The sequence below is a fragment of the Ostrea edulis genome, chromosome 5 (assembly GCF_947568905.1).
Source record: "Ostrea edulis chromosome 5, xbOstEdul1.1, whole genome shotgun sequence".
In the NCBI taxonomy this organism is placed as follows: Eukaryota; Metazoa; Mollusca; class Bivalvia; order Ostreida; family Ostreidae; genus Ostrea; species Ostrea edulis.
In genome coordinates this window covers 53,040,881-53,066,056 of record NC_079168.1, presented here as the reverse complement: position 1 = coordinate 53,066,056, position 25,176 = coordinate 53,040,881, and the positions used below count along the sequence as shown (strand labels likewise).

The 25,176-nt window shown below is 35.1% G+C and overlaps 3 protein-coding genes and 1 non-coding gene across 8 annotated transcripts in view; 3 read left to right on the top strand and 1 right to left on the bottom strand.

The window, feature by feature from the left end:
• The first annotated feature begins 9 nt into the window (after positions 1-9).
• On the top strand, positions 10-8,482 carry LOC125650613 (60S ribosomal protein L4-like). The gene is made up of 9 exons (XM_048879055.2): positions 10-207; positions 1,962-2,130; positions 2,412-2,657; positions 5,363-5,487; positions 5,621-5,750; positions 6,810-6,966; positions 7,060-7,143; positions 7,790-7,952; positions 8,300-8,482. Exons 1-9 carry the CDS (start codon positions 97-99, stop codon positions 8,363-8,365), a joined length of 1,251 nt encoding a protein of 416 aa, XP_048735012.2. The 5' UTR covers positions 10-96; the 3' UTR covers positions 8,366-8,482.
• On the top strand, positions 4,466-4,535 carry LOC125652956 (small nucleolar RNA SNORD18). The gene has a single exon (XR_007361774.1). It is a non-coding gene; the product is annotated as a small nucleolar RNA SNORD18 (small nucleolar RNA).
• A 4,688-nt stretch (positions 8,483-13,170) lies between the features above and the next one.
• Positions 13,171-21,318, top strand: LOC125650622 (uncharacterized). Of its 4 annotated transcripts, none has more exons than XR_008802875.1 (6): positions 13,171-15,082; positions 15,291-15,395; positions 16,714-16,777; positions 17,033-18,014; positions 19,310-19,364; positions 20,905-21,318. XR_008802875.1 is itself a non-coding variant. In XM_048879067.2 (6 exons), exons 1-6 carry the CDS (start codon positions 14,771-14,773, stop codon positions 21,190-21,192), a joined length of 669 nt encoding a protein of 222 aa, XP_048735024.2. In that variant the 5' UTR covers positions 14,549-14,770; the 3' UTR covers positions 21,193-21,318. The 4 variants fall into 4 exon arrangements, 1 of the variants encoding a protein (XP_048735024.2); XR_008802873.1 differs by having other exon boundaries at positions 14,535-15,395; positions 17,490-17,635; positions 17,914-18,014; XM_048879067.2 differs by having other exon boundaries at positions 14,549-14,826; positions 17,914-18,014.
• LOC125650621 (28S ribosomal protein S29, mitochondrial-like) overlaps positions 21,309-25,176 on the bottom strand; it is a 35,144-nt gene continuing 31,276 nt past the window's right edge. The window contains exons 12-13 of one of the 2 annotated variants that reach the window (XM_048879066.2): positions 25,011-25,125; positions 21,309-21,488 (exon numbers count right to left, since the gene is read on the bottom strand). In XM_048879066.2, the coding sequence (XP_048735023.2) occupies positions 21,403-21,488; positions 25,011-25,125 (201 nt within the window). In that variant the 3' untranslated portion in view covers positions 21,309-21,402. Of the gene's footprint in view, positions 25,126-25,176 lie in introns of both variants that reach the window. The other variant, XM_056164819.1, reaches the window with a different exon arrangement.

Below are 25,176 nucleotides of genomic sequence, written 5' to 3'. Positions count from 1 at the left end.
AGATATGTATAATTTTGTAAAACTTATTAATTTTTTAGTTATATTTTGAATTAAACAAACAAAGTCAGAATATTATGGATATAAATAAGATTTTTTATGCTTCTTATTGATGATATCATCATTTGTATTAATTCGCGTAAAGTAGTCCTTTTCCGAACAGACCGGGTTCTTGAAGACACGTGTGTGAATTTTGTCGGTCCGAAAATGGTACGATTTCTTTTTATTCATGCTTTTTTGAAAGACTCTTTATGATATTTTAGTGTATACTTTCTTTGTTTATTAATACACACGCAAATTTTTCGACGGATTACCGGTATAAATTTGAAATTGAAGCATGGTATGTTAAAAGGGGGGGGGGTGTAGACGTATCAAATATCTGGAGAAACGCGTAACACGTTTCCACTCATTATCATAGACAGCATCGTTATCATTTCATTACGCGGAGCTGCTTCACCAGTTCACAATGACATTTTAACACATTAAATCCAATTATGACACTTGTAATTATCATAATGTAGAACTTTATGGCGAAGTCTTGCTTTAATTTGTTTAAACCTTGGGAAGCACAAATATATATAATAATTTTAATCTTGATTCTATCCTGATACGACAGGTCCAGAACAATCTATATTTAGAGATACAGCTTTATCTATCTAATATTTGAAATATTGAGTTAGCTACTTTAAAATCTTATCAAATCAATTCCTAAAAACTTTTAAGATTGAATTTCAGAGTGAAAATATTTTATCCTTGTGGCTTGTACTACATGTAACACACTAAAGAATAAATACTTCTTAAACTATGCCCCTTGTGGGATTCTCAATAAGGTGAAGTTAGAAATCGTAGGAACTAGGAAGATAATTATAAGCTGCTAGGAGGATCAGGGGCATGCTCCCCCAGAAAAATATTTGAAGATTAGAAGACCATAGGAGGCGTTTGACTTGTAAAACATTAGAATTTGTAAAATTTTAGCAAATTGTTTTAATTTACTGTCAAAGAGGGCATATTGCTTTGCACCTGTTGATCAGTTGGTAGACCACATGTTAGTCTGCTTAATATCTTGAGAACCATTCACTTGATCATAATTAACAGTCTATACGAAAGTTTTTTGGACCACACAGGACATTCGGTCCTGTGTAATCAATGAACACACCGAACCGAACCAAATTTTGTCAGACCGAAAAACCTAATATAAAAAAGAGAAACACGTGAAAATGCAAAAGCAAGGAAATCTTATTTATTATACTAGTAATACTATACCAGGGATCCCTCCCGCATAATACTTTAGACGGTCCATGCGGTTTAATCACATTCATTTACATATTTGGATTTGTGTGATATTTTTTACTTATAACAAACATTTAATTGACTCCGCGTCAAAATAATAAAGCTTAAAACCAAATACTGAGACATCGGATATTCCGGTCCGGTGTAAAAAATGACACATCGGACCTGAGGCACTGCACATCGGTCAGGTCCGATGTCTTTCGCATAGACTGAATTAAACATTTCATATGTGGGTTGGTTATAAGGAGTAGATGACCCATATTGATTTTGAGGTCATAGATCAAGGGTCAATCCATTACACATGGTACATTGTGAGGAGTGGATGACCCCTATTGATTTTGAGGTCAAAGGTCAAACTGGACATAGGAATATACTGATCACTCATATGTCTTTAGAACCCTTTGGTCGACAGATATCAAACTTGGCACACTGGTACATCTTATGGAGTAGATGACCCTAACTTTGAGGTCAAAGGTCAAGTTCAAATTTGACATGAAGATACCGTTCATTCAACATATTGAGAACCCTTTGCTATTTTGGATATAGATATATCATCGCTTGGTGATATAAAACAGCAATATGAAACTTCGTTGCCATTGAGGGCATTTGTATTGTTCCTCCACATATTTTCTTATAAATGTCCATTTAGTTAATAAGAATGTTTTCAATTTTAGGCAGCAAGGCCGCTTATAACTGTGTATGGAGATAAAGGGGAGACAACAAAGAGCAATGTCACTTTGCCAGCAGTGTTCCGTGCTCCAATTAGACCAGATATTGTTATCTTTGTGCATTCTCAGATGAGAAAAAACTCCAGACAGCCCTATGCTGTGAGTGAAAAAGCAGGTAAGAAAGATTTTGTATGTAGAAAAAGAAAATATAATTGCACTAGTTATATTGGTAAAAATAGGTCTTCTTCCTATCAACATAGTGTAATACAAAGGTATGGTAATATGCTGCCAGGTTTTTTTAAAATAAAGTTCGAAGACATTTTGTGCAAAAATGCTCTCAATTTCTGATTTGATTTGAAAAGTGCTTTCAATAGAAATTGTGAAAAGGCTGACATTTGAGAATGGTAGCTTACATTATAATGAAAAATTTACAAAAATCTTGTTTTGTTTCTCCAGGACACCAGACATCTGCTGAATCATGGGGAACAGGAAGAGCTGTGGCCCGTATACCCCGTGTTAGGGGAGGTGGTACCCACAGGTCTGGCCAGGGAGCCTTCGGAAACATGTGCCGAGGTGGTAGAATGTTTGCCCCCACCAGAACCTGGAGACGCTGGCACAGAAAAATAAACGTCAACCAGAAGAGATATGCCATCTGTTCTGCCATTGCTGCCACAGGAATCCCCGCTATTGTCATGTCTAAAGGTGAATGAGCTTGACTCGATTTGTATGAAATATCAGTAGATGATGATAGTCTTTACTCCAGGTTTCTGTCCACCACTTTTCTGTGAAGCAATGTAGTTATTAGGACTCAGTGCCTTCATATTTTGCATGGGTGTCTATTGGCAATTTGGAAGATGCTTACATTTTGTAATCAAGTGTCAAGGTGGCATAATGTAGGAAATTTCCAACTTTCAGTATTAGATGGGGTCCTTGTGGATCTGATGGTTTTGTTTTTTTTATTTTGTGGTAAGTCTTTACAATATATAAAATAATGATGTTTGCCTGGTCTGTGATTCTGATCAATATTGATAGCACTTCATGGCAGATTCTGACAATCTACATTTTGCACAAGGACTGTTCCTTGCTTCCATACCCCTAGAATTAAGTGGTTTAGGGAGGTTCTCGGGCGCTTTTTATATATATATATATATATATATATATAAAGAGAGAGAGATGACTAGTATGCAGAACTAGTTTGATGGGTGGAGAAGGTGTTAACCTGTACAGTTTACTTGGATGATGATGATTGCCTAGGTCCGTGTTTCTGAACAATACTGATAACACTTATGGCAGATTCTGAAATCCACATTTTGCATAAGGGCTCTTCTAAACTTTTGGGATTGGGGTAGCTGCAAGAATGTAGCCCTCTATATCTTTGCAATTGTAGTGAGGTCATATTCCAGGTACCCTATCATTTGCAAAATAATTATATGAATAACCTGTTATGAGCTCTGTGTATTGGTCTTTAATGTTATAAAAAGAGTACCAATTTGTCTAAAGATAAAGGTGGTTTTCAGTAAAGATTATGTATAATATGCCAAATTCTTTGTCTGCTATGCCATGCTTGTTATCACACTGACAGGTTCTCATAAGCAGTAGAGATGAAGATTATCATATATAGACAAGCCAAAAACATGGACATTTTTTATTTCTCTTAGGGGAGTTTTGCCCCTTTATGTTTTGTGGAGGGTACATAATTTGTTCGGCAAACTCCTACCACAATTTTCAAGCAAGAACCCTCTTATTTTATAGAGTGTTTGTATGGGTATTAAAGATGTGCATGTGGCAGATTTCTCAATTTTGGGGGGAAATTGCATGTAGAACCATCAAACTCCTTTCCCAGTTTTAAAGCAAGCGCCTTTGTAAATAACTTGTAAGATGTATATATTGTAAAGGATTTTTTACTTCTCATCTGGTATGGATGTCTTGTTGAGGGAGGTTTGACAACCCAAGAAATTCACAATAAAAGGAAAGTATTACATTCATTTGATATTGGGCTGATGTAAAAGACCAAGTAATATATTGCTGACCTGTCTTTATTCATGTTACAAAACAAACTATGTCACAGCTTGATGATGGCTGCCAGATACTGCCTTAAGTTAAGTTCTACAACTCTTGGCCATGTTTGTTAATCAATGTCAAGAAACAAACATCTTGAAGTAAAAACACCCTAAATAACTCACAGGTGTATTATGTACCGTTTACAGTACTCTTGTTGAATTCGGAATGGATCTAGTAAGTTGACCCATACACAAGCCAGCAAAATGTCCTTTTCATGTATTTATTCCTTGTGTAGAAACCTTTCTTTTGATACCAAAGTTTTTACCTTGTTTATTGTTGATGCCAACTTGGGCATAGTGATTCACAAACACATCTTGTTTAATGGTAGTGTTTACAGTTTACACACATCTTGTTTAATGGTAGTGTTTACAGTTTACACACATCTTGTTTAATGGTAGTGTTTACAGTTTACACACATCCTGTTTTATGGTAGTGTTTATAGTTTACGTGGATAATGATGATTGCCTAGGTCCGTGTTTCTGAACAATACTGATAACACTTATGGCAGATTCTGAAATCCATTTTGCATAAGGGCTGTTTCAGAAGTGGGTGCTTGCTAATCAACCCAAACATTGATATTTAATGTTTGAAAGACAAATTCGGGTGGTATTCAAGACAGAAAATAAAGCTATGAAAAAAATCTCACTCATCATTGTCAACAAAATGATGGCAATTAAGAAATGGGCATATAGTTGACCCCTTTCATTTTGTCGTTTCTTTTCCAAACTTATTTTTCTTTCTGTGTTTATAGTCAGTTGTAGACACTAATTTTTAGTGTCTCGTTATATTGACAACCAAATAAAGTTGAGGTTTCATGTCAATGAACCTATATTTTAATATGAAGAGTATTTTAACTTATTTAAAGTTTTCCATTTAAAAAATGGCTGTGTTTGTAAATTTTGAGCTGATTTTTGGTATGTCTATTTAAGAAGTAAATTTTATATTTACATTCTACTTTCATTTCTGTTGGAAATCCTTGTCGTTATAATAAATGCTATGTTTATTAAGATTAATTATACACACATTGTAATGTTCACATCTATATCACATGCATGGGAAAATGGCTATCATTGCAATTGGTAAAGGTTTCGATGGCAGAATTCAAAAAACATTTGGAAATGAAAATATTTTGATGACTTACATGAAGTTTAGGCATCATGTGGTGACAGAAATGTGGGTAGAATGAAAATTTAAGAAAATGCAAAAACTGATACATGTACAAATGAAATCTCAAGGGGACTGCACATTTATTATTATGCAAATGACTTGGAACCTGTATAGGACATGTGTTGCGAAGCAGTACTTCAGAACTTGTTAATTTTTTATGATTTCATGTTGTTTTATAGGTCACAGAGTTGAGGAAATCCCAGAGGTTCCATTAGTGGTCAGTGACAAGGTTGAGGAGTTGAAAAAAACCAAGGAAGCTGTTGCCCTCCTTAAACGTCTGAAAGCTTGGGGAGACATTCAGAAGGTATGATGCTACAGAAGTGTTCAATCATCATGATCACTTGATTAGTTTGTAAATGAGTGTAACTGAGTTTATTTCTAGAAAGGATTTTTTTTGCCTTGTTGATGAAAGCTATTCTGCACATGGTCCTTTGTAGGTATACAAATCCAAACGATTTAGGGCTGGAAAGGGTAAAATGAGAAACAGACGAAGAATACAGAAGAGAGGCCCACTTATCATATACAACTCGGATAATGGCATAAGTAGAGCATTCAGAAATATTCCAGGTAAGTCTACAGAGTGAAGTTTGCTGAAGGCAGGTCTGACTTAGTGAAATATGTTGCCCAGCTGCACATGATGAATGGCCTATGGTCCGTGTTTCTGACTCACTGTGATCACAACACAGGCATTCTTTCTGAACTTGGCAGATAAATTTTGTTTAGATTGTGATCATTTCTTATTAGCTGCAATAATGTAGCCCTATCCAATTTTTTTTAATTCTGACGTTTTCGGGATAGGGCTACAATTCCATAGGATCTCCGTAATGGTGCAAAATAATTTTATAAATAACCGATAATAAACTCTGTGTATTAGTCCCAAATGTTGTTTGCACCAAAAGGAGTACCAACTTTGTGCTCGGGCATGTCTAATAAAGGTGTTTTTCATTAAATACAATGTACAGCATGCAAAATTCTTCGTCTGCTCCGCCATGCTTGTTATCGCGAGATCTCGTAGGTGGATCTAATGAAAAACCTAAGCATTGACAATCAGCGCGAAAATGTAGTTACTCGAGCCACTTCGACAAAGAAAGGAAAATCATATTGTTGCAGAAAGAATTTACACTCGGCTGTTCGGTTTTTAACTTGATATTAAATTCAAACCTTTTCAATACCGACGAAATAGCTTTCGCCTCCATACTTTTCCATTGATGTAAATACTACCTTATATGGCATATGCAAATGACTTGACAATCGGAAGTTTATACTTCAGTACATCAAACATGGCGCACAAATATGAATCGAGAAATTGGAATTTATCGAAATTGTTGAAAACGGTAGAATAGAGCCTCACAAACCTTAAGTTGCAGGTTGTAAATTTATATATTGACTAAGAAACATAGAATATCATTTTATTTACGTAAAGAAAGTCAGCAAATGTTTAGAATGAGCGCAAATGTTGCGGGAGTGAATCACTCCCGCATTTGCACCATTACGGAGATCCTAAGGAGTTGTAGCCCTCTCCTAAAAAAAAAAAAAAAAAAAAAATCAGAGAGGGCTACATTATTGCAGCTAATTTCTTATTTATGTGCAGAACATTATTACATCAATATGCTATGTGTTCTTTAGGTATCACACTCATAAATGTATCTCGCTTGAACCTTCTGAAGATTGCTCCTGGTGGCCATGTAGGAAGGTTTTGCATCTGGACTGAATCTGCTTTCCGTAAATTGGATAAATTATATGGTACATGGAAAAAATTGGCTGCAGAAAAGAAGGATTACAAGTATGCATAGTTTTAATTTAATCTTTTCTGCAATTTGATTTGTATAAATGTTATTACTTGTAAATAAAAATATGATTGTTATTTTTATTTCAGCTTACCTAAACCCAAGATGACCAATTCTGATTTATCAAGACTATTGAAGAGTGATGAAATTCAGTCTGCTTTACGTTTACCCAAGTAAGACTTAATTTGTCAATCACTTGATAAAGCATTTCAAAGTATTCAAACAAATATCACTCAAGAACATTTTTTTATTTAAATGAATTAATTAAAAAAAAAAGAAGACAAAATACGGTTCTCAAAAATTGGATGGAACATTCTATCACTGTACCAGCATTGTGCAAAACTTAATTTGAGGTTTTTCATGTGTGATGTACTTGGTCGATCATAAGGCCCAAGGGTCCCTTGTTTACAATTATCAAAAATTTTGAGTCATTAACTTTTTCAACTGTCCGTTTGCGTAGCAGAAAATTAACAGAGCTTATGACTCTTGAACTTAAAGTAAGAGGGCTATTTCATGAGTGTACTTGTGGAAAGGATTTACAGACTGTCAGGTTTTGTGAACTTTGATCTATGTGAAGAAAACTTGGAAGTTATGAGTGAGATTTGCTGTTTACTTGTAGAGAGTGTAATGTCTTGAGACAGTTTTTCAGTGGTGCATGTAGTATGAAATGGGCATTCATGTTCACAAATACATCTTGTTAATGATATCATGAAGTGCTTTCTAACTAGTTTGATAATAGACATATCTAGTTAAGTGTGGTTACTGTATGCTTCTTGCATGTAGAATAATTGTAAATGCTCCAAATTCTTCCATTTTCAGAAGAAATAATAATAGAAGAAGAGTTCTTAAGAAGAACCCATTAAAGAATCCTAGGATTATGAATCATCTGAATCCATATAGCAAAGTAATGAGGAAGGCTGCACAGAACGTAGAGGCCAGTCGTAAAGCAGCTCGTCAGGCCAAGCTGGATGCTAAACGAGGAGTAAGTCAGTGCTGGGGCACTTCAGCACCACTATAAATTCTAGGAAGATTTTTATAAAGTGAATTGCTGATGAGGAAAATTTAGCTTTCCTATAACTGCTGAGGAAAACGCACGTCAGACTGAGGCAATACAAAATTTTCTTGTAGGGGAATGAGTGCATGTTTTTCACTTGTCATTTGTCTTATATAGATGGGAGGGGGATATAAGGAGAGAATAGAAGATTCATGAAAGTGAAAAATGTATGTTTTCAAACTTAAGCCCCTTGACAAGAGGTTAATGAAAATCTACCGCTAAATTCAGCTGCATCTGAGTATTGAAATGTTAATAAATCTGTATTTTACACATAGATCAAGAAGACTGAAGCCAAGCCAGCTGCCAAGAAAGCAGCAAAATCCAAACCAGCAAAGAAGTAATTGGAGAATGAATGTGGTGGCAACATGATCTCTGATTCTTGTGAATGGAACTACATGTATCTGTTACAATGTGTTCGGACTTAATTGTTGTCACAATAAAGTATCTCCTGGTTGAAATGTGTTGATATTTATGGAATTGTTTTATCTTATCGGTATAACAAAAGGAGATTGGACAATTTTTAATGATTTGAATCGATATAAATTAAGAGAAAGTTTGTAACTTTTTATGAAAATGGTTTCTTTTAGAAATATTAAAACATGGACTTGGATGTAAAATTCAGGTGAAATGTATCGAGTTGGGAATTCCCAAGATGGATTATTTGATGCACTCTCCTAAATGATACATGTGCCATGGTTGCAAAAAATCCCCCCCCCCCCCCCCCCTTTTTACACATACACACGGAATTTAATCATTATGCATTGTAAACCTGGCCTGGAGGTTTTAAAAAACTTGGGATGCTCAAAGTCTGCCATTTTGTTTTGAGTACAGCTCCAAAGCATGCTCAAAAATCTTGAGCATGTATTACAAATGAGAATGATTTTATAGTTTTATAACCTTATGAGTATTATTTAGAGCATAGTTTGAGTATGAAAATGTGCTCAAAACGTTTTGTATATAAATCTCCAGGCCTAGTTGTCGTGTTTCATTTGAGTTTGATGTTCTGCCGAAAATCCCCATGATGAAGTAATTATCTTGCTGGGACAACTGTTTGGAGAGCAATTGTCATGGCAGTGTCACCTTTAAGGAAAAAACTAACCTGGGCTATATATTTTTCAACCATATATTAAAGAGAAGATAGTTATTGGGTACTGAAAGGTATGAAGCATCTTTGGGATAGGGGGACGTAAATTGCAGGGCAAAAACAGCCCAAATTTACCAGTTTTCAAAAATCTTTAGAACTGCACGTGTAAGAAAAACTAAAATGCATGGAGATGTAGAGCAGGAAGGCCTCTACCAAAATTGTAAATTTTATGATCACAGTAGGGGTTCTGACCCCAGGGCAGGGCCAAACTTGTTATATAGTGTTTGTGTAAAACACTTGAATAATATCTTTAGTGCTATTGATACTAAATTGAAAGTAAATAGATATTTAGAAAGAACAGGTAATCCTTTACCAAAATTGTAAAGTTGATGATCCCAGGGGTAGGGGATTTGGTATCGGGGTGGGGCCAAAATGGTCAGTTATTGAATGTGTGAATAATAAACATTGTTAACTTCTTTTTGATAACTCATTCCAATTCTTTTGAACAAGGGGGACGTAAATTTTAGGATTCCAGCACCCCTGGGGCCTTAGCGGTGGAAACTGCTGGGGTTCTGACCCCAGGGCGGGGCCAAACTTACTATATAGTGTTTATGTTTAAAACACTTAAATAACATCTTTAGTACTCTTGATACTAAATTGAAACTAAGTGAATATTTAGAACAGGTAGATCAAGTCCTTTACCAAAATTGTAAATTTGATGAGGAGTAGGGGTTTGTTGATATTGAACACATCTTGTTTTAAATACTTTTGCTGAATGTTAAAATTTAGCTTAGATGTTCAGAACGGATTTTTTTCTTGACTTCATAGCCCATTGGGAGTAGTGATAATTTTTCACTAGTAGTCAGGTGACCGATAAAGCCTGTGGGCCTCTTGTTTATTAATACCGCAACATCTTTATTTTATCATATTAATTTGTTACTATAAGATATTTTATTTGAAGAATCAACAATCAAATATAAGATTGAACCTATAATTCTTGAGGGGTGGAGTTACCGTATTTCTCCTTGAATACAAGAGCGCGCGTACAATTCATAGCGTCAATAAAAGGATTTACTATATCTTATTGTAATTAAGTGATTTTTCTGTAATTAATGAAAAATAAAATGACTGCGAACAATTTTAGTCACTGATTATATTTATGCATCCATTGTATGCGCAAGCTAACAGCCCGTTGGGTCCCCAAATCTCTTAACGATGAGCAAATGGCAACCGGAGCATCAATATGCAGCGCCTTGTTGAAGCGTTTTATGTTAAAAGATGATTTTCTTTTGCGTCTGGTGACTGTAGATGAAACTTGGGTTCATTATTATGAGCCAGAGAATACAGCTCAGAGTCGTCAGTGGGTAGGGCCTGGGTATTTTGGATAACTTATTGGCTCTGTATAATAAAAAATTTCATTCCAGAAGGGGGGGGGGGTATGTACAGAAGAACTATACAAGCTATCCACACTTCAGGTGCCTGTAATGCGACTACTGAATTCTTATTTCGGCCTGCTCGGGTCGGCCCATAATGAAAGCCCAATCACCACCTATTCTCAAGTTAGGCCAAGGTTTTCAAAAGTAGGTGAAGTTCACAATTGTGCTCCTTTGTTAGCTGACCTGTTTTTATATTCTTATGAAGCAGAATTTATTTTAAAAAATTCTATGTGAGAAGAAAAAATATATTGTTGTGGCCTTCAATTTTACATTTAGACGTATCGACGACGTATTATCTATCAACAATAATAATTTTCATTCATATGTCGATTCGATATATCCCTGTAAACTCGAAATAAAAGACACCACAGAGTCGTCCACGTCTGCTTCATACTTAGATATTTTTATTGATAATAGATATTGACAACAAACAAACAACTCAACTTTATGATAAGAAACTCAACAAGTGTTGTGTGTTTTAAGAGAGATTATCACCATACTTCTTAAGCTTCATTTTGTTCCTATTTATCTTACATTCATAATTATTTCTTAAGTTTATATGTATTCTACTTCTTTTAATCTGTGTTTATTTTACTAATATCTGTCTGTATGTATGTTATATGCAGGACCATATTGAAAACTAGCGTTATCGCTAAATATGTAATCCTGGATAAATAAAGGCTTTATTATTATAATGATAAACGGGGTGATTTCAGCTTCTCCATCGTCACCTTCCCATATTTATGTAGCAATATTCCATTATCACCTGCATATAGTGTTTATATATCTCAACTGATTCGATACGAAAGAGCTTGTCCTGCGTATGATCAGTTTTTAAATCGAAGCGGGCTACTGACAAACAAGTTGATGGTGCAGGGGTTTTAACAGTCTCGTTTAAATTCAGCATGTCGCAAATTCTATGGTCGTTATATAGCGATCTATTTTGCCATTACAACCTATCATTGGGTCAAATGCTGCTTGACATGTTTAATACCGATTGTTTGACCGTTCTTGGCGCACTGATTTTGACTACGGGTTACTCCGTTTACCCGATCAAGATATAGGGCTGATCCCATGCGCCTCTGGTGTGTCCAGGGGTCCGTGTTTGCCCTACTCTCTGTTTTGTATTGCTAATAGGAGCTATCAGATTGATCTTCAACTTTTATCTTCTAGAAATGAAAAATATCTTTAATTACTTGAATGTTATTTCATGTTAATTTCGCGCTCCATAAAATAAATCGTGTCAACATATTTTAAAAACCGAACAGTCTTGAAAGGGAACAACATATAGTATATATATACTTATGCCTATGGGCGGGGACATTTTTGTGTCATTCTGACACGTCCAGTTTTAAAGATTATCTATCAAATAATCATTTGAATACCTAAGTATGAAGCAGAAGTGGACGACTCTGTGGTGTCTTTTATTTCGAGTTCACGGGGATACATCGAATCGGCATATGAATGAAAATTGTTATTGTTGATAGATAAAACGTCGACCATATATCCAAATGTCGAGTTGAAGGCCACAGCAAGAGATTTTCTTCTTCTCACGTTGAAGTTTTTAAATAAATTCTGCTTCATAAGAATAAAACAGGTCAGCTAACAACGGAGCACAATTCGTGCCCATTGGAATTGCAACAGACTGTTGGAAGACCTGATCACCAAAGATTACGAAGATATTGTCAATGAGGAACTCCAGCATATTTTTAATTTCAACTTCAGAGTATTTGTGCGTGGGGTCAGAGCGGTTTTTAACAAACAATTTTTTGGATGACTGATCACTAGATACGAATATTTCCGTTTTTCATTTTTGTTGAAAAAGCAACAGTATATGGTGTCCGAAAGTCTAGTCTTTAATTTATCGCGAGGAATGGTCGTGTAGAGTGTTGAAAAGTCATACGTTTTGATGTTGTTGATTTGAGAAAAGTTTTGCGATTTGAGTTTACTAAACTTTCCATATTTTATTCTGGCATATGTAGCTGCACAGTACGTTTGAAGTGTCTCCGTCACAGCTGTTAATATTTTCACGAAGAGCAAAGATAGAGGCTTGGTAGAACACTTACCGGATCCAGCAATGTGTCTTTGTTTGTAAGGGTTTTTATGTAGTTTAGGAATCCAGTATAGGTACAGTAACTCATATTCATCCGACCCATTGACTGGAATATTAAATGCATGTGTATAAAAACTGAGGCATATAGTTTTGAAGAATTTCATCTTCTAAAAGGGCGGTTGGAGTGTAATTACGATTACCAAAAAAGTGGATTTCGTTTAAAATACAGTTGTAATAATGAGCCTTACAAACAAAGACAATTTTGTTACAAACATTGTCAGCTTGAACCAAAACATATTCCTCATTTAACCTATGTAATTCTTTTATCAACTCTGGTTTACTAAACACAGAAGGATAGATGGTACGAACTTTTGTTTTAATATGTCTAATGCGGGATTTTAATATTTCTCTTATGCTGTTAACCCATTCTGACAATGTATCTAATTCTTTTTCATATTTAGCCCGTCGTCTGGCATAATCGTTGACAGAATTCATAATAGAGATGAAGTTCTGTCGCCTATCAAAAGACCGAGGTTCTCTGTATTTAGCACCTTTTAGAATAAGTGATTTGAGGTCCTCATTTTCAACTACTAGAATATCAACATCACCAGTAATGACACGTCCAGCTGGACTATATCATATAGTTGAAGGAAGACGAAGAACAAGAGCACGTGGATGGATTAAGTATAGAATGGTGTATATCTAGGCACTGCAAAGTTTGTTTATAATTAAAAAGTTTGGATGCAATAGTAGAAGTATATTTGTAGGAAATACTGGGTGTAGACTTGAACTTGAAATAAGTTGGAATATAAGATTGAACTCTTTTATGACGAAGAATGTTGCTTATGTTGACGGTATCTATTCCTTTGTTTGTAAATTCAAAGTTGAACTTAAGGAACTGGCGGCATGATTCAGAAGGAATATCATTCATGACCCGCGGTGATTTAAAGATTTTGGCAACATCCATAATCATGGAGTTCAGTCTATATTCAGGTGTTGAAAAATTCAAGTATATAGACTAGCTGTGGCATCTTCAAATAACGTACGTAAAACTCCCAATGACATCATTTATACGTGGTCCATGACTGCGTTTCCGTTTTTCGAGTATTTGGAAAGAGTCCCATCACATTCACGTTATTTCCTTGTGGAATAGTCAAATTTCCTACATCGTATACATTATCATTGCATCCATATGGAAATGCAGTACGTTTAGAGTCCTGATCCAGTGATCTTCTCGCTGTGTATGAAAAGGGGTACTTAGGTTTGATTGTTTGTATGATGGTATTTTTCTTCTTCTAGAATTCTGACCCATCGACAAGGCGGAGTGGCTGTGAAAGTGATGTCAACCATTTTACCCCCTCAAAATCTCTCAATGGCATATGAATCCTTTCACAAAATCGTTGTAATGATTAAAGATATCTTCAATTGAATTAAAGAGACAATCAAATCACTCATACTGAACTCCATATTAATTTAAAATCTTGAATTTCCACAAGATGGTCATTAATAAAGTCCGAGCTACATGTAACATTGAAACTTGCGTAACGCACCTTCTTGTGAGAAAATGGACATCGTAACTATTCGGCCACTTTCGTAACAGCTAATACCGGTTACGGAAAACGACGAATGTGATTCAATTGGTTTCTACCCACTTGAGGAGGAATGCTACACCAGAGAAACTTTAGATGGATGAAAAGTGGATGATATGTGCAACAGTACATATTTTGAAATTGAAAACTTTCAAATTTACTTTATCTATAAAAACTAATCTAGGATGCAGTTTTGCTGTAGATCTAGTTGAAAGCAATCTGGGAGAAAAAATTCAAAACCCTTGCTGGACTCAAACCCGCGATCTACAGTTCAGCAGTCAACTTGCTAACCTACTGAGCCACTCAGCTGGTCTATTGCTGATATCTATATTTTCATCCATTTTTAAGTCGGCCGTTGCACGACGATGCAGAGTGTATAAAAAAAAAGATTTGCATCTTGAAGTGGGCACATATCATGTAAAAGATGAAAATATTCCGTTTACAATTTTATTTTCGTCTCAAGTTTTATAATCAAAGAAATATTTTAATATATTTTTTAATATAAAACATTTTATTAACATCGGGCTCAATATGTTCAGTATTGTTTACATGTTTTAAAGCACTGCATAGTAGCAGACGAAGTTATGGAAATGAGCGGACAACATTTAAAGTTATATAATTATAATCTGCCGTTTGGAAAGTAAGTAATGAATTGTGTATATCTTGAGAATAAATTTTGATATTCTGGTCCCTTTGAAGCATTTCAGAGGGCGGAGGACAGAACTCCAGAATTTTTGTAGTAAGTTCAGAAAAATGGGCGTAGAAAGCAAATAGTAATACCGCTTGAGGACCAATACTTCTGTACATGGATAAACACTATATTTTCTCTTTTTCTTTTTTTTTAGCAAATCAAAGGGGCTTGCTCACTAAGCATGAAATTAACGTACAAACAACAGGTAAACGACAGATGAACTTAATTTGATTAGAAAACGGTTTCTTGAGTTTTCAGCTCTTGACTTAATCCTCTGATTTTTCAGCTCAGGTGACATAAAAGAATACAGACCTAATAAAAGACAACGGTGTGGCCTAAATTATCTTCCTTAATGGAAAATTTTCCCATCATTGGTGTATTATGAAATGGTAATAATGCAAACTCGTTTTCAGAGCCTCGAGAACTGCAGTTAGGAGAAATCAGTTACTTAGCGGAAATGGAGAAAATGCTGCAGCATATGAAGACAAAACGCTACAGAAGAATCTTTATGATGAAAGGTAAACACATTGTTGAAAATAAATATTTGTTTTTAAATGTACAAAATCTTTAATTTCTTCTTCCACGGAACACAATGCTCACCTGAGCCACTCTTCTCATGGATAGACCCTGGTGCTTGTAAGTTTGGAACACTGATACTTTAAAACTGACCCCCCCCCCCCCCCCATCATATCCCTGGGGGTCATCATGTGAACAAACTTAAATACACTGTATATAGTATACACAACATAAGGATGCTTGTATGTCAATCTGACATATATACCTGTAGTTGTTCTTGAGATTTGCCAATAAAAATCCTTTAAATATATTCTGATGTAAAACTTTAGATCATTTTATAACATAAGATCATCCTTTTTATTTTTTTAGGCCAATCCTATTTTCAAGAGTTAAGCTTCGAACTAACTTAAATAAGCATGCCATCATATGAGGATGCTTTTTTATGAATTTGACAAATTGTGCACTTGACTTGTGGTTATTTGAATAAATGTATTTTAAAGAATTTTTCTATTCATTCTTGTTTAAAACTTTATACAGTAAAACATGATTACATCGAACAGGATTATAATGAATTCATTCATACAGCGAAACGATTTTCATTCCCTGCAGTTTTAAAACACATTATAAATTTTAACATATTAGATTTAACGAAATATGTTTATAGCGAATCAAAACTGTTTGTCTTCAGCACTTTGCTATAGGTGTGTTATACTGTAGTCCTGTTGTGCTCCCACCCCAGCCCAGGGAGGGTAGGGTCATAGAATGTAGCTATTCTTCATGAGGATGCCTGCATATTGATTTAACAAACTGTACTCTTGTGATTATTGAGAAGTTTGAGATTTTTAAAGAAATTTCCTATAATAAAACTATTTATATATGTATTCCTAAGTAAAGCTTTAAAAAGCTATTGTGGACCCAGTGGCCATGATTAGTACACTATATAAGAATTCATTACAATCTTGTGATTCTGTAGAAGATTTTTCCTGTATATTTCTATGTAAAAGTTATAATCCACACAATCAGGACCTCATCTTGGACCTAGGGATCATTGTATGAACAAACACAAGTCTACATGAGGATTCTTGCATATAAAGTGGTAAAGAGAAGTTGAAAAGGCCAAAAGTGAAATTTTTGAAAATAAATTTAGATGATAACAGATATATAATTTGATTACTGGCAGAAAAAGCTTAGTTGCATCTATGTTAAATTAATAAAATCTCCAATCTATTAGCCATAATGTATCTAAATTTTTTGTGGATGATCTAATCATTTTGAATTATATGTGATGTGTACTGATATTCAAGATAATTTTTTTTATAGGTATTCACTGAAATTTACAAAGAACCACAACAAGATGGAAAATATCGCAAATACTAATAGCCATGTAAGTCTTTCTTTGAAATCTTTGACACCATTACATGTTCTGATGCATCAAAAATTAGAACAGTATTAAATATGCTACTGAAATCATTTAAGTAGCACAATACTTTAATATTTTTGTTAAGAACCAGACAAATATGTAATGTGAAGCTGTAGATCAAAGTAATCGATCCTTTGCTGAAATTCATACATGAAAAAAATACACCCCAACAAAGTTATTGATATGCTGGAATTAGTTTGTCCGTCCTTCTGTTGACAGATTGGTTTCTGGGCCTAAAGTGTATTCTCCTTTCACCTAGAGTCCCACAGACTTGCCGTGGGATGAGCATGATCCCTATCAATAAAATGTAAGGTGAAAAGGTCTAAAGTCAAGTGAAGAACACACTGGTCAAAAGCAATTTATTTCCACTTCTAGTCACCTGTCATGAAAAAACGACCCCTTTTGATTTTGGGATCAAAATGTCAAGGATCAAATATGCTGGACACTAATACAAGAAAATAGTGTCCCTTTTCACTTGAAATCACAAAACTTCACACAACAGATTCACCATGGGATGAGGAAGACCTCTATCAAGCAAACTCTGAGATAGGAAAATGGTCTCCGAGTTACTGATATGGTTTATCCTTCCACCTGTGTTCAGAATAAATATGTATCAAAGAAATATAACACCTCTTTCATCCATGACCTTGATCTTTGCCCCATTTATGTTCGGTAGGGGGTGTATTGGTCTAACAAGCACAGTTTTAGTTATGATTGTGGTCAGCCATCCTCAGAAAACCTAAAGGAAGATGATGCATTTCCACTTATCCAAGGATGCTTACCCAGTAAACTTCCACATCCCAGCTGGCTGTTACAGGCACGGTACATACATGTATATACAATGTTAATAACCTCTAAGTGAAGGGTTATTTGAATTTGTGTTTGGAAACTTAGACAGTTCAGACGGTTCTAGGTAAGATATGGGTATAAATAAAACAATAATTAGATAAGAAAATTTAAACGTGTTTAAAACAATATCTTAATCAAATGAAGTTGGGATCATTTTATATGGAATATATTATTATGAAATTTTTAACCAGTCCCATAGTATGGTCATGCAATACATTTTACAACCAAATCATATTACATCATTTATATAGAAACGAAAGAAAAGCTCAAAAGTCTTGGAAAAGAAGAAAGGTTTTCCAAATACCAACAGCCATCTAAATGAATTGAAAACAAAGTTTGCCAGAACAGTATGGTATGATTCTTTAATTTGATAATTTAGTCGAGGGTCTTCTTGGCTAAAGTTGTCTCAGGACTCGACATTCAATTTAATCCTGAAAAGCCCATGGTATAGTTATGGTTACATTCACGATTCAGTCATTAGAATATGAGTATTTATTTAGTGCATTCTAAATTTAGCATGTGTAACAGAAATGAACAAAATGCAACGGACCAGATCGAGATTCGAACCTGATCGAGCCCCTATTTCTCTAATAAGGTGCTCTACCAACTGAGCTATATGGCCACCAGCGATCGAACCTGTCTGACTGCTACATTCTTCCCTCCTTAAATGTCTTCACACATGGAAGACATCAATCCAGGATTTTTATCCCCTGGCATGCATTTTCACCAGTCAGTTCCAGGGGCTGGTCTACAGTACCAAATGTAAAATGAAGGGAGAAAATGCAACAAACCAGACCAGGATTCAAACCCAGGCCCCCTGAATTCTCAAGTCACTTGCTCTACTAACTGAGCTATCTGGCCACTGGCGATCAAACTCACCTGACCACACATAATAAAGGTCACTGATGTTGACCCTGTTTCATAAATTAGCAGGAATTGGTGAGCTCACAGAAATTGGTAAGGGGCGTGTGAAAATGAAATTCAAAGATGTCCCAAAAGCCTTGGAAAAGTTAAGGTGGTATGAAATGAACTATTACTGGAATTAAACTGCATGAATGAAGTAACAACTTTCCAAGAGATTGAATTGGGAACTATCAATTTTCCTGGGGCTTTGTGAATTTGGTTGACTGACAAGTACAGTGTCTACCTAGAGTTTTATTATTCACTAAGAACACATAAATTATACATGTATTAATACATTGAGACTTAACATGTATTGGAGACATTTATTACGTTGTTAATATTTATAGGAAATTCTACATGTAATCTGTCCCGTGGGGATCCGGGTTAGAATAGGTCCTCAATACCCCTTGCTTGTCGTAAGAGGCGACTAAATGGGGCTGTCCTTCGGATGAGACCGCAAAAACTGAGGTCCTATGTCGCAGCAGGTGTGGCACGATAAAAATCCCTCCCTGTTCAAAGGCCTTAAGCGCCGAGCATAGGCCTAAATTTTGCAGCCCTTCACTGGCAATGGTGACGTCTCCATATGAGTGAAATATTCTCGAGAGGGACGTTAAACAATATACAATCAATCAATTTACATGTAATCTAATTTGCAGTGGTGAACATAATTGCTTCTTGATTAGAGTGTATACATGCACATCTAGAACATGAATTTTGATACATGTACTTTAATTCCATTTTCAGTGATGTTGTGATTGATAATGTAAAGGGTGTTGGTGTTCCTGCTCTTCACAATAAGGTAAAAAATCAGTTATGGTATGACCCAGACTAAAATTTAAAACTTGTCAGTGACCTTGAACTTTACAAAATAAGCTTGGGTAAGGGTCATAAGACACCATCTGGCCATGAATAATCCTTGTGTTGAGCTTGTGCTTCTGATGTCTGCATTAAAAAGTTATGGCCTGTACAATTTGTTTTTACCAGTAACCTTGGCCAAATAACTTTTTTCATTGTCATGATACTCCACCTGGTTATAAGCAACCTTTGTACCTATAATCAGCTTCTAATATTTCCATCAAAATGTTATGACCAGGACAAAGATTTAGTGGTGACCTAGACCTTCGATCAGGTTCATGACACACCACTTAACCAACCTTTGTGCCAACTATGAGCTTCAAATACTTCATTGTTGCTAGCCACGGTTACTGAGTCCGCTAGTACCTATCCTACCTCAAACTGCATTGATGTAGTGTAAACGGAGACAATAAACGTGGCTTGCGATGATGCCAATACATGGACCTCTACATTACAAAATTATAGCCCCAACCAAATTTCAAACTCGTTTTACTTGTGACCTTGGTCAAATGACTTTGGTCAGTTCGTGACACAACATCAGGCCTTGTGCCAAGTATAGGATTTATAATCTTGACCGAGATTCAGCTCGACTGGATATTTGGACTGACACTTTCACTGAATCTTGGAGCAGTCGTTCATAATTCATGTCCGAAATTAACATTCAATATTAGCCAGTGCTAGCAATTAATATACATCTAGGTGACTCTGCTGTTTGCTTGAAATAAGTGATTTGACTGTTTAAAACTAACTAACTTTTTATCACTATTAATGCTGCAATGCTATGTAAATCCCAAATAAAAACAATCACTAAATTTTCCTTCATATGATTTCTCCCATGATGTAATTGTTGATCTGATATTGAAGAGCTCATATTGTCTGGGTTTTTTAATAGTGATATATAGCATCTCTGCACACATACTGTACATTGTTCGTTTAAAAAATGAACTAAAGGAACTCTTTACTATCAGGAGACAGAGAATAACATCATGGAATCTAGTAAAATTTTGATTATATTTTTATGGAGTTGTGCCCCTTCAACATAGAAATATTAATGTTAGAACCAGTTTTCCTGACTCTTTTCCTAAACACCTCGAGATGTTGAACTGATTTTGTAGTTTTGTTGATTTTTGATGGAGTTGTGCCCCTTTTATAAAGTATGTATTTATTTTATGGCTGTTAAAACATATAAAGGATTGTTGTTGAGTTCTTCATTGTACTAAATGTGTGTAACATACAATCCAAATACCACATTTAATGCTATACTTCGATGGATTTCCTACATTTGACTTTACTACAGGTGGGGGCATTCATGTCGTGCCGACACATATAGTTTTAAATAATTCTTCAAAGTTTCTAATTCATGCACTGAGATATTACTTCATTTAACATTTAATCCCCCCCCCCTCCCCTCAAAATGATTTCACATGATATGCTGTACATTCTTAACATCAATTTAGAAAAAAATTTCTGTTTAATTTTTTAAGGATGTAGAATCTGATGTAAAAGAGAATTTACCAGATTATGGCAGAATACACACTTTAACATCTTCTCCAAAGAAAACTGATACATGTGGTACACAAGATGCATTCTGTGTGCCTACAACTAAGACAGTATGCAAATCTGATGGCCTGAACACTTCAAGTGACAACTATCGTCCACCAATGCCAATTCTGACAGAATCCTGGGATGATGTGGAGGAGGCCATACACAAGCGATGGAAGTCCAAATGTTGGTCATCCCTCTCTCCAGAAAATCATCTCCCTGAGCAGTGATAGATGTACCTTATTTTTGTATCAAGCTTATTTTACTTTCACCCCAGTGATACTTACCTTTCACTTGTGAGAACATAAAGCATTAATTGCATCATTCATTAGAAAAATAAACATCATTGCTTTGCTTGTTTTTAATTATTTCTTTGTACAAAAGTATTTGTAATTGAAACCGTTCATTAAAGTGCATCGAGAAGTATTGGCAGTTGGAATCTATAATGGTACACACACTCTGTATAGTTGATACGGGTTGTGTCCACTTAAAACTGTTATTTGTTTTCTTCCAGTTGTAGTTTTTGCTGAAAGTTAGAAAGAATAGACAAGTGAATTTATAAACATATTCATTGTGTACAATGTTCAACTTCTTTTCATATGCTCGTGTTTATGGTACAACGATGTCTGTCCGTCTGTTCTGGTTTTCTGTTACCATTTTCATTTCTCTATATCAAGCTGAAACTTGCTGTGAAGTTTCTTTGTGGGTCACTCTAGATAATGTTGCAATTTTAATCCTTTTTGACCTCTTGCAGGAGTTTTGCTTCTTTATTTGAAAGAGGTATAGCGCTTTTGCTGATGAAACGGCGACTCAGAAATTTAAAGGGAAAACACCGGTTTCCAATAATAGACTGGCGTGTTATTTTTAAATATAAGGCCAACGTTTTTAATATTTCGTTAACCAAGATAAACAACTGTCATAGCTTAGCATTATTAACATTTATATGAGTCGTTCTTTAATCAATAAACCATGTTCCTATGTGGAGTGATGAACAGTGCAATATTTTCATAGGTGCATTCATATCACACAACCCTTTTACATATGACATTACTTAGTTCACTGTCTTTTTCTGACATGGCTGCAGCACCTTTCATAGATTTCATCAGTTCATTTGCCTTTGGTTGATAATTCAAGTGTTTAGCTTTGCCTAAATATCATATGACAGTTGGTACATGAATTTTTATATTTACTTTTGAGAAGTCAAACTATATAACAGTTATTTTCCTCCCATGACCTGTTTTTACTTATTACATGCTGTGCATTTGTGCTCCTTTTCTTGTAGTATTTGTTTAGCTTTTCATCAGCCAAATTACGGTTTGAAAATCCTGTGCACACAGGAACAGGTTAGTGTAAACTAGTAATCTTGGAATAAACTCCTTTTCTTTAAGTTGTAACTTGCAAATATTAAAAGTTATGATGAAAATGACTAATATTTGTTAATATATATACATGTATATATATCACATTTATCCTCCCCCCAAGAAAATGACCCAAAAAAGTGAAAAGTGAAAAAAAAAAAAAGATTGGGAAAATATTAGACTTGAACTCGGAATGTATACTTCAAGTGTAAGATTACTGAGCACCTTTACCACTAGGCCACCCAGGCATGTAAGTGTAAAGATTTAACGTTTGACAGGCTGTTAAATCTCAAGGTAAATTTTGAGAACGATTTTTTCATATTTCAGCCATTTTCAACAAGAGGGCCACCTTAAACCAAATTTCCTCAAATGGACTAGCTATAGCTTATGTAAAGTCATACTCGAGTAAAACAATTTCAGTATTTTATTTCTGGTTTAGGGTGGCCTTTTGCAACAGTTTGCAATTTTTTAGGCCAATTACGTTACATCTACTATATACTCTATATAATCACGATGATGTTTATGCTTATCAAATAAAGATATTATCAACATATAGATATCTTTATTGAGTAATTTGGGTAAACACAAGTATAAACTGACATTGTATAGTACAATATTTGTAAACAAGAGACCCATGGGCCTAGAATCGCTCTTCTGATACATTTTGTAGAACAGGCAAAATTTCTCACTAACCAAGATTTATCAATTAACAAAGGTTGATGGTGTTAAGTCAAATAGTACTTGAAAATTTAAATGTAACTGTCCAAAAGTAGGTCACGGTGACCTACTTTTGGTCGAAACACTGAAGACTCAAGATGCATCAACTGACAAGTCAAATAGTATTCAAATATAGCCGTCAACTTCCAAAAGAAGGCCACAGTGACCTACTTTTTGGTTGACACACTTCAAAGACTCAAGATGCATCAACTGACAAAGTTTAATAATTGTAAGTCAAATAGTATCTGAAATATTAAAATATAGCCGTCAAATTTCAAAAGTAGGTCACGGTGACCTACGTTTTGGTCAACAAACTATGAAGACTCAAGATGCATCAATTGACAAAGTTTGATGATCCTAGCTTTCATAGTGTCCAAAATATCCATCTAAAATTGAAAATGTGAAATTTGAACGCCCGCAAAATTCAAAAAGTAGGTCACTGTGACCTACTTTTTAAAAAAAAATAAATGTGTTTCGAGGCCTCTAGACGCATCAACTTACAAGGTTTGATGATTCTAAACCTCTCGGTATCTGAAATAACAACCTAAAATGTATTCATAAATGATTAGCCATAAAATTCAGAAAGTAGGTCATGGTGACATACTTTTCACATGAGGCAGTTCAAGGTCCCATGATCCATCAACTGACAACTTTCGATGATTATAGGCTCAAAAGTGTCCAAGATATGCATCAAAATCCATTTAATAATAATTACCTGCGAAATTCAAAAAGTAGGTCACCATGACCTACTTTTGCGACAACATGCTATTAGGTCCTAAGATGCATCAACTGACAAAATTTGATGATCCTAGTCCTTATACTAAGCAAAATATGAAAGTTTTAACAAAACAAAATTTAAGGTCAACTTTGAAGTGACCTTGAGACCACACCTTTTGCCCCAGGATGATGCCTTGAACCATTTTTTATCTACATCCTATTCTCATCCTTATGCATAAGTTTGGTGATAACTTGCCCAGTGGTTCTTGAGAAGAAGATTTTTTAGCAACCATTACTTTTGTTTGCATTTTCCTAATTATCTCCCCTTGTTAAAGGGTCACAACCCTAGTTTTAGTACAAATGAAAGCCCTTGGGCCAAGGATACCCTGTAACAAATTTGACAAAAATTGGCCAAGGGGTTCTTGAGATATAGCCCTTTTCCCAAAAAGTTGACGCACACCGCACGCCAGACATATGGCCATATGATTTTGCTCTTTGAGCCTTCGGCTCAGAAGAGCTAAAAATGATATTCAAGAAAAAAGTATTTATGTAGGCGAAATTGCAAACCAAGTGTGCTATACTTCTTTACTGTTATATGAAGGATAAATGAATTGTATGGCTAACTCCTCCCACAATTTTGAAGTGAAGATACTCTTATTTTATAGAGTGTTTGTATGGTAGTAAAGATGTGCATTTGGCAATGCTTTTGGTTTTCTTTAATTAGTACTTCAAGGATTGCAAACTTTGCACATTTATATTTGGGAAAAAAGGTGAAGGTTAAAGAAGGAAACCTGCAGACATAAAAGGTCAAGGTCACTATAAGCATGGTATACACGTATCAACACTTCGCGAAAGTTACGTCCCTTGTCCGCCATCTCCTGGATAAAAATCGGATTTCCCTACGTTGGCCTTTGTAATTTTCCTATCTGTAGCTTTGACATCTGTTATTTTTCCATCAATTGCAGTCAACTACAATAATGCCCCAGATTGGGGCAACCCATTAACTTGTATGAAAACCTGGTAATTGGCTAAAATTCGAAGTAATAACATCTTACAAATGATAAGGTAAAGAAGGAAAACTTGGTTTTTCACCGATTGACCTTTGGCTCACCCCGCAAAGGGATGTAACTTGTGGCAAAGTGTTGATACGTGTATTGTTTGGTGTGTATTTTGTGCCAATGACCTAAAATTCTTTATGATAAGTAGAAGGTCACTTGAAGAAAGTAATGTAAAAACTATCAATATAATATGTCTACCCTCTGGTTGTTGTATCCATCTCCTGTCTTCATAATAATCCATTACTTTCTGAATTTCCTCTTCACTATATTTAGTGACCTCAATAGGTATGAAAGGCTCTAAGAAGTCAATGCCCTACAAATATAGAGATGGATGACAGGTCACACATACGGTTATATCAAAACA

Bases quoted from the DNA above. Each gene is read 5' to 3' on its own strand.
- LOC125650613 (XM_048879055.2), top strand. From the start codon at position 97: ATGCTTCTTATTGATGATATCATCATTTGTATTAATTCGCGTAAAGTA. The intron at 2,658-5,362 runs GTGAATGAGCTT...GTTGTTTTATAG, and splicing joins CGCTATTGTCATGTCTAAAG to GTCACAGAGTTGAGGAAATC. The intron at 7,953-8,299 runs GTAAGTCAGTGC...TTTTACACATAG, and splicing joins AGCTGGATGCTAAACGAGGA to ATCAAGAAGACTGAAGCCAA.
- LOC125650622 (XM_048879067.2), top strand. From the start codon at position 14,771: ATGGAAATGAGCGGACAACATTTAAAGTTATATAATTATAATCTGCCG. The intron at 14,827-15,290 runs GTAAGTAATGAA...ACTCGTTTTCAG, and splicing joins TATAATCTGCCGTTTGGAAA to AGCCTCGAGAACTGCAGTTA. The intron at 15,396-16,713 runs GTAAACACATTG...TTTTTTTTATAG, and splicing joins AAGAATCTTTATGATGAAAG to GTATTCACTGAAATTTACAA.